At 36.5% G+C, this 9,449-nt stretch overlaps 1 protein-coding gene across 3 annotated transcripts; it reads left to right on the top strand.

The window, feature by feature from the left end:
* Window positions 1-5,758: 5,758 nt before the first annotated feature.
* Window positions 5,759-8,587, top strand: LOC111886329 (acyl-coenzyme A thioesterase 2, chloroplastic). Of its 3 annotated transcripts, none has more exons than XM_023882565.3 (6): window positions 5,760-6,131; window positions 6,213-6,318; window positions 6,442-6,847; window positions 6,949-7,599; window positions 8,132-8,260; window positions 8,372-8,587. In XM_023882565.3, exons 2-6 carry the CDS (start codon window positions 6,248-6,250, stop codon window positions 8,507-8,509), a joined length of 1,395 nt encoding a protein of 464 aa, XP_023738333.1. In that variant the 5' UTR covers window positions 5,760-6,131; window positions 6,213-6,247; the 3' UTR covers window positions 8,510-8,587. The 3 variants fall into 3 exon arrangements, with proteins under 3 accessions (XP_042755073.1, XP_023738333.1, XP_023738332.1); XM_023882564.3 differs by having other exon boundaries at window positions 6,436-6,847; XM_042899139.2 differs by having other exon boundaries at window positions 5,759-6,131; window positions 6,213-6,847.
* The last annotated feature ends 862 nt before the right edge of the window (window positions 8,588-9,449 follow it).

The following is a 9,449-nucleotide window of genomic DNA, read 5'->3' as shown; positions in this document are numbered from 1 at the left end:
GGTATTAGGGTTTAACCCTAATCCTCCATATTATATAAAGGAGTCTTTGGTTCAAGAATTGGCACTAAGTGTGTGTGAGCATAAGGGTGAGCTGATTTCTATAGTGTTCTTATTCTCTCAAGAGCTTCCAACTAGTTTTGGTGATTTGTGACACCACTTGAGGCATCCACACTATTGGTGCTAGGCTCATAAACTCCAAGCAATCAACCACAAAAGAAAGGTATGTTATTCTACTTAAAGTTTTGTATTACAAGTACCAAATAACATGCTAGTTAGGTTGTAAACCTTGGAAATCAAATTTGCATGTATTTTAGAGAAAACATAGATCCAAGGTTTCTACGGTTGCATGTACACCATAGGAGTGTTAGTATGCTCAAAACCCAACAATAATAACCTAGAATGCATGCAGAGCCTTCAGCTTGACTGGAACGCCCCACCAACCTACAATCTATCTAGTACGCTCACAAAACCTTTAGCATGACTGGTACACCACCTCAGGCCTTCAGCCTATCTGGAACATTTTCTAGGCCTTAGGCCTGACTGGTACCCCCACTGGCCTTCAGTCTTGTCACACCCCCAAACCAAGGATGGCAGAAACGTCCGGGGTGGACGACTTCATGTATAGTATCACAACAACGAGTATAATATTGCTCAAAGTAAATACAACCAATAGAAATATAATCAAAAAAGTTATATGGTTTTATAAGACTACATATTTCAAAATTGATTACAATATAATGACAAAATGTTTTGACTAACGTCGAAGCGTTCCAACCTCAAAAGCTGGTAGTCACCTATTTTTATTGATTACCTGAGAATACAAGTAAATTTTGAAAGAAGGTCAACAATTACGTTGATGAGTTCATAAGATTTTGTATATAGAGTAGAAATCCTTTCTTTGTAAATGTAAGGTATGCACAAGAAAAATCCAATACTTTCCTCATAAAATGAGTTGCAATCTTAAGACCCAAATACCCAAAATGTACAAGTATTTTACCATACTTATAATAATGTATGCAGTTTTATAAAAATAAAACCCCTTTGAAAATAGAGATCCCCGTAAACTATGTGTAATGTTATTTCCCTATGTGAGTTATTATAACCATACTTATTGACATAGTAGCCTGTGACGACGTTCTTCAGGCGTCGGAATGTTATGACATTTGTCACCCAAACCTGCCGATCTAGCTATTGCATGCAGCTAAGGTGTGGGTTGTCAATCCCAATATAGATCTATATACAAGTGTCACGCTCTCCCTACAAGAGACTCTGATTATAACTACAGGATTTTAACCAGTACTCTAAGAGTACAATGAAGTGGTGTCTCACAACCGGATTTAACAAGTTTACGTATAGTATAATTGAAAATCTTTGTTAGTAGCAGGCATATAAACTTCCTTAGTAAGTTCATAGAGTTGTTGTAACATAAACTATACCTATTATAGCTTATCATGAATGTACGTAGTAATGATAAACCCATTTGTAGTGAGAACTGAACCTTTTCATAATGATTAGTAATATAGCAAATCATAAAACTATACTTATTATAGTTCATCTTGTATGTTTGTAATGACTAAGAACCCTTACAATAAATGAGTATTTTCTGTTATTTAAATGTAACTTAACAGAAAACACATGTAAAATATGTAGTCCTCATAGATAAACACTTTGCTCAACACATTACAAAGTGTGAATAACTTGTAAACTGTTTGTTACTAATTTTACTTTTTTGTTCTTGTTTTTGTAAAATCAAAGAAAAATCATCATGAGTCGAAATCTAAATCCGTCCACTCTGGAAGTTCAGAAAATGTGTCTAGTATACTCACAATTTTTATTATGATTTTTAATGATTTCTAACTAGTGTCAAAATGACCATTTTCACCGACTGGTCCGAAATCTTTGCTACAATGATAGACAGGTTTGTAAAAACCACCATCAACTGTAGAAAAATCGTATGAACATGTGCAAGTAGTCATTTTAAAGGTACAAACCTGAACTATTTGCATATTGAACAGTTTTGAAAGTTATGGAGTTTAAGATGGTCAAAACAGTTCGTGATTAAGTCATAACTTTTCTGTTGAAAGCTGTCATTTGAATTTAAGCATGTTTTGGTGTTGTAACTTGTATTTTATCCCCCCCCCCCCAATAAAACTAGAAGAAAATGTGAAAAGATAGGGGTATGAACTCGCCTTGAGTGATTTCCTGAGATGGATGGTTGAATAAGAGGGGTTTCCAAGTCAAGAACACTTGGAGAATGCTTGAGGATTTGAAGATCCTAAGAACAAATATGACGATATTTGCATAAGAAATCCATGATTTGAGTGAATGTGTGTAGAATATTCAAGAGTGGAAATGAAGAGCTTACCAAATTCGGGGGAAGAACTCGTGACCTCCTGAAGTTCTTGGTTCCGGGGAGGAATAATTGAGAAAGAAAGAGAGAGAGTATATTTGATCTTTCATTGTGATGAATGAAACTTTTGGGAAAAGGAGAAGAATATAAAGTCTTATGTGAATTTTGTGGGAGTAAATCTGATGGAGTGTTGAAAAATGCATCAAAAGGACAGCGATTTGATATGGTAAAGTGTGAATAGCGGCATAAAGTGGGTATGGTGTCATAACTTCTTGGAAAAGTCAACCAACCCTTAGATAATGTCTTGTACAAAAGATATTATATATAGTAAAGATTTCCCCAAAATGTGATTAAAATATGAATTTATAGGGTATAATATGTTAAAATATGAGTTTGGGTGAAAATCCCTCGTCAAAATCATCAAGAACGAGCTTAATAAGCGAAAGTGGTCGAAAACTGGGACTAAGAGGCGAAGTTGCGAAGTTCCGAGGGTCAGAGTGAAGGTTCGGTCCATGAGACTGAGACCCGAAGACAGGTTCGGTCCGAGAAGGCTCATAGGCAAAGCTTGTCGAGTGGAAACCAAGAGTGAGATGAACCGAGGACCGAAGGTGGTCTGAACCGAAAGTGTGTCTCGGACCGAAGGTTGATTCGAGACCGAATGTTGATTCTCGAACCGAATGTTGATCCGAACCGAATGTAGGTTTCGGTCTTAAGGAGGGTTCGGTTCTATGGTGGGGCTTCGGTCCTATATTGTTGTTTTTCAATTAATCTTCACGTTTCGAGTGGTTTTTGACTAAGTTAAGGGTCAGGATACCCCGAATGATTATCAAAAGTTAAGAGGGATTTTGTGAGAGATTTGGGATAGAGAGAGATATAGTGAGAGAGATTAAGAGACACTTTGTTTGTGACCTTTGTTAGGGTTTAGCCTAGTAATGCAAGGTTTGTAAACCCCATTATGCCTTGAAATGAGTGTTTTAGACCACCCGTATTACCTCACTCACCCTGGTTAGGGTTTAGAATTTCTAAACATTTAAAACTTATGAGTGATACTTTGTATTATGATAGAGGGTTGTACGTAATAAGACATAGAGTATATCCTATCATACAAGCACTAAATAAGTTTATCGGTTTGACTTGTTGACTTGTTGACTTGACTTGACTTTGACAGTTGTCACAAGTCTATCCGGGACGCCATGGGTATGTTGGCCTTCAGCACAAAGCAAATCCGCCTCAACCCAACCACTCTCACACACACATACACACACACACACACACACATATATATATATATATATATATATATATAATAGATAACTATACAATTAACCAGCCAATAACAAACAGACAGATCTTGCAGATCACTAAGCATATCATTATCCTATCTACCAGGATACAGATCTAACAGATCACTACGATACTCAATCTTGCAATAATTAGGATAACAATCCAAAAGGGCCAACCTTGGTGCCTTCGAACCAACAAGTATAGTAAGGAACACTCAACTCTCGATCTGATCCATAGTTGATGAGGTCCCGACTTCGAATCTCAGCTCCAACCAATACATATCCATCCAAATGACCAACACACCGTGTGTTAGGAGGCAAAATGTTGTGTTACTCTTAATGAGACCCGCGCCTTTTCTTATCTCGACACCCCGTATTGGTGCCTCCAACACGTCGTGTTCAGTCCCAAAAGGTGATTTATACCCAAAGTTGCTCCTCAAATTCCAGGTGTTACAAAAATGGGTAAGGAGGTGAAAAATATTTATATTGAAAAGGTCAATAGTAGGTATGAGATTGACATTTTAAACCATGTATAATAGAGACTGATGACAACAAGACGCCTCAAGTGCATATGTTTGTGTCTAACGACCAAAATTAGATGATTTTATATGCTTAACAACTAGACGCGCAATGAATTAAAACCAAATGTTTCGGCATGATTTGTCCATTAGTTATTCTCAAAGTTAGACTTTTTGTAAACCAAATAGAGCAAATTGAAATTTAGGCGTGTTTGGGATTGCTTCTCAAACTCATTATTGACTTTTTGGAAAATGTAAGAATTTCTAACTTTCTGAAAAAGTCATTTTTTTCACTGAAAAATTAATGTTTACCAAACATCTTTCTAACTTATTGATTTTTTTTAAACTAATAAATCATTTTAAAAAACACTCGCAAACACCCCCTTGGTTTCTTTTTGTATTCAAAAGATTAGACCACTTTAAACGTGCGGTCTTTGTGCATCCCTATATGCATGGTTCTAAAAAGTGTGCCTCAAGGTATGACATGGATAGATGTGTGGTATAGTCGTTATGAAAACGTTTAAAACGGGTTTGTTAACGTGAAATAACGTATCAAGGCATGCATTATCGTGCTATGGCGCAAGTTTTTTTCAAATTCGGGTTTTTTTGTTTTTGATTTTATTTTTTTACTTGATAGGGCATAAAATAATGAAGTTTTTATTAACTTTTTTATATTAGATATTAATATATCACTTCTATAAACTTGATATATTTGATAAAATTCAATAATTATATGATTTATCTATTTTAATGCACATAAATTAGTCACACTTTGAAAAACAACATAACTTGCCAAATCTCATCATAACTTAACTTTGACATTGTAATCAAGTCACGTCTCACGTTATTTAGAACATTACCGATATGTCTCCATAGGTCGGTCACTATTAGGCTAATCGGAGTTGAAGGTTTTCCACGCGTGAAAATCCTACCTGGCATAGCAAAAGACGCGTGAACACCGCCCAGGGCCGGTGCTCTGGCTGTGTCGTGAGTCTGAAGATAGGGTGAGACGACCAATCGGAGATGAGTTTGGCAACGGTCCATTTAACCCACAAAAATCCTACCATTAGCAAATTAAAAAAATCAATTTGAAACTTATCAACTACCACTATAAATACCCATTATTTTACTAACATTTTACACCACAAAATAGACAAAACTCTAAGTTTTTTAGAAAAAAAATGAATTAACGGAGGAAGCTCGTCGGCAAAAAACAGCAATCATCGACCTTCAAATTTTAAATACGGTATGCAACTGAATCTCAACCCGGAAAATTTAAGCGTGTTTTTAAAAATTCAACAAGAAATTCTCAAGAACTATCGCAACTAACTTCTATATTTTTTTTAATAATTTAGGTTTAATTTTCTATGTTTTTATGTTTTTTTAGTAATTTAGGTTTAGTTTTTTATGTTTTTTTTCAGTAATTTAGCTTTAACTTTCTATGTTTTGTAATTTAATGTATTGTGGTTGTAATTAATATAAAATAATTTATTATATTTTAAATTATGTTTTTTATTTAATTTAATCATAAAAAAATAAAAATAAAAAAATATATATCATGGAGTGGTTCACATTTTCCATTTATATAAAACATTTTCAATTTATTTGGTTGGTGGTGAGTTTACGGCGGCTTGGTTGCCACCACTCCCACAGTCTCTTCCTTCATCTAACATTCTCATCCGTTACGAAACTTGAAAACTGAAAAGGGTGATTTTCGATCATTTCATAAAGAACTCGATCAATTTATCTTCATCAAAATGTGAAACATAATTTCTTGCTTTTACCTATTTTTGGCAAGGGGGTAAGGAAGGTTTCATTTGATGGATCGATCATCTATGTCTGTCTCATACTTTATGACTACCATTATATTAGCAGAAAGTTTCTTGACAAATTGATTTCAATTTCAAACACATGGAACATTCACCATCACTTCCGGGGCCTCCCATGAAAGAAAGAAAAAAGTGTAGCAGACCTGACCTAGTAAGTAGGGGGATCGGTTAAAATCCATTGTGGTTGCCTATTTGATGTTTATTATGTATAACGTTATCTTTGTTTCTGTAGGTATAATTCCTCTTTCAATAAGAAAATCAAACGAAATGAGAGCACTAAGATTCGGTTATGGTGTTGCTGTTACAACATTAACGAAAAAACTCAGATACCCATCACTGTACACCACTCGTTTTCTCCTTTTGAATCACAATTACGATTATCGATGTCGTAACCCACACAAAAGCTTGAATCTTTCCTCGAAAAATCCCCAAATATTCAATCGTTTGTTTTGTAGTTTCAGGTCATATTCCTCTTCGGGGCCACCAGACCCACCTTCGATCAGCGGAATCGATCCCAATTCTGTTGCCTCCACTGTATCTTGCCCTAATTCTCAACGTCTTCAAGATGACGATGTGTCCGCCATTGACGCCGGTTCTTCCTTGCGCAAGCCTGTCTGTATGTGGCCTGGTATGTATCATTCACCGGCCACAAATGCTCTTTGGCAAGCGAGATCCATTTTCGACACCCCTTCTTCGGATGTCGACTCCATTACTGAAAAAACTCCATCGCACAGCCGGACTACCATTCTTTACCCTTTTTCTTCCGATTACATTCTCAGAGAACAGTACAGGAATCCATGGAACGGAATTCGTGCGGGGAAATTGCTTGAAGACCTTGATGCTCTCGCGGGTACCATCTCCTTCAAAGTACGCCCCTTTACCTTCTCTTTTGTCAGATTATATGCATTCATGAGAGAACATCGTGATTATAACAGTTGTGGTTTCTGTTGGATCTGTGAAACAAACAGCACTGCTTCAATAATGCAGGCATGGCGGATTCCTTGTTGCTAGTGACTGCTTCTGTGGACAAAATGGTTATCAAAAAGCCGATTCTTGTTGACATTGATTTGAAAATAGTTGGAGCTGTTACTTGGGTTGGTCGTTCTTCCATGGAGATTCAGTTAGAAGTCCTTCAACCCACTGAAGAAACATCCGATCCTCTAGACTCGCAAGCTTTAGTCGCCAACTTCACTTTTGTGGCGCGTGATTCCAAAACTGGAAAATCAGCAATAATCAATCAAATCACACCCGAGACTGAAAGGGAGAAATCCCTATGGAAAGAAGCAGAAGAGAGGAACAAATTAAGGAAAAAGAGAAGACAAGAAAAGAAGAAGGAGATTGAAAACGAAAAGGAAGCAGAGAGGCTGAATGCATTGTTGGCTGAAGGACGTGTGTTCATTGACATGCCAGCTTTGGCTGATAGAGATAGTATTCTTATAAAGGACACGTGTCTACAAAACTCATTGGTATGTCAGCCACAACAAAGGAACACCCATGGAAGAATTTTTGGAGGGTTTTTGATGCGTAGAGCTTTTGAGCTTGCTTTTGCAACCGCTTATACTTTTGCTGGAAGTGCACCACTCTTTCTTGAGGTTGATCATGTTGATTTCTTGAAACCTGTAAGTGTTATATAAGGGTAAAATGGTCATTTACTCACATTCATATAGCTCATTTAGACTTTAGTCAAGAAGAGAAGAGAAACAGCTATACATGGTTATTTCTTTTGTACTTTATCAATGATTTAGGTGCTGTTTGTTTTTTGAAAAAAACCTCTTCAGACCTCTTATTACTGCGCAGCGCGCGCGCACACACGCGCATCACTTTTTATCTCGCCGCTGTTTGTTTTTCAGAAGTTTTCAGATTAAAAAACCTCTTCTTTTTGGCGCAGCACTTGTTTTGCCTCTTCCTACCTCTTTCAACCTCTTCTTTTTTTCTTGATAAAATATTGATTATATATTGAATAATAATTTGTTGATGAAATATCATTTTTTTATGCTAAAATATCTTTATTTTTTGTTAAAATGTCATTATTTTTTGCTGAAATATCATAAATTTTTGCCGTAATGTCATATATTATTAAATTTTCGGTATTAAAAAACTATTTTCGGATTATAAAATCAACTTATGTAATATGTGATTTGTTGATGCCAGGTGGACGTTGGAAATTTTTTGCGATTGAAGTCATGTGTTTTGTTCACAGAACTTGAGAATCCGGACAAACCGTTGATCAATGTGGAAGTGGTTGCTCATGTGACAAGGCCCGAGTTTAGATCTGCTGAGGTAAGGTCCAAATGTCTAAATATGCACATTATTATATTGATTGAATGCTTGCAAGTTTCCAAAACTTTTGTGAAATTGTAAATGATGGATGATTATTTGAATTTGGCAAAGGTATCCAACAAGTTCTACTTCACATTTACAACTTCTTCAGATGCCATGAGAAATGGTAGGATTCGTAGTGTTGTTCCAGCTACAGAGGAGGAGGCGCGTCGCATTATTGAGCGCATGGATGCTGAGAAACAAATGTAATTACAGTTTCTTGGAAATTAATCATGTAAATGACATTCAATTGCTAAATGAGAATGCAATTTGTTGATTTGCAAGAAAGCTATGTTTGGGATTGCTTAATTTTCTCTTGTTAATGTTTGTTTGGTTCTTTAACTACTTATTTATTTTAGACAAATCTTTATAAAATGGCCCTTGCTGTTTCCTGGGTTTTAGTTTTAACTCTTTGGTCTCAAAGAAGGTCCCGGAATCCAACCTTCATGAAGTTGTAATCCATGACCCTAAGTTGGAAGTCTGATATGCTACATAAATGGATGACAGTGATGTTTCTATGTCCTTCATCTCTAGTAACCTCATTGTTGTTTTCCCTTATTCTCTTTAACCTCATTGTTGTTTTCCCTTATTCTCTTTAACCTCATTGTTGTTTTCCCTTATTCTCTTCTACCAATGGTCGGTTCATCCACGGACTCTTCTGTCTAGGGCTGCAAACGAGCCGAGCCGAGCTCAAGCCTGACCAGGCTCGGGCTCGGCTTGTTTAACTATTTATAGGCTCGAGCTCGGCTCGTTCGAGCCTTATGGTACAAAGCTCGAGATCGGCTCGTTAAGAATTATATGGGCTCGGGCTCGGTTTGGGCTCGGCTCGTATACGGTATACTCTAATTTCCTAAAATGGTATTTATTAAATTATTATTTATTTTAATATATAAAAATAATTTTTTTATTATACATATGTAGGCTCATTTAAGCTCGCGAGCCTAATCGAGCCAAGTAACAGAGGCTCGAGCTTGAGCTCGTTTAATAATCAAGCCTGATATTAAGCTCGACCTCGGCTCGGGCTCATTTAAAATCGATCTTGAGTCGAGCTTTTAACGATTCGATCTCGAGTAGCTCACTAGTAACTTGGCTCGTTTGCACCCCTACTTCTGTCTCCATCTCTGCATCACAACGAACCTCACACCACTGC

This window comes from Lactuca sativa, chromosome 2 (assembly GCF_002870075.4).
Source record: "Lactuca sativa cultivar Salinas chromosome 2, Lsat_Salinas_v11, whole genome shotgun sequence".
NCBI classification, from domain to species: domain Eukaryota; kingdom Viridiplantae; phylum Streptophyta; class Magnoliopsida; order Asterales; family Asteraceae; genus Lactuca; species Lactuca sativa.
The sequence above is the reverse complement of the archived record's forward strand: the minus strand, read 5'-3'. Positions and strand labels throughout refer to the sequence as shown.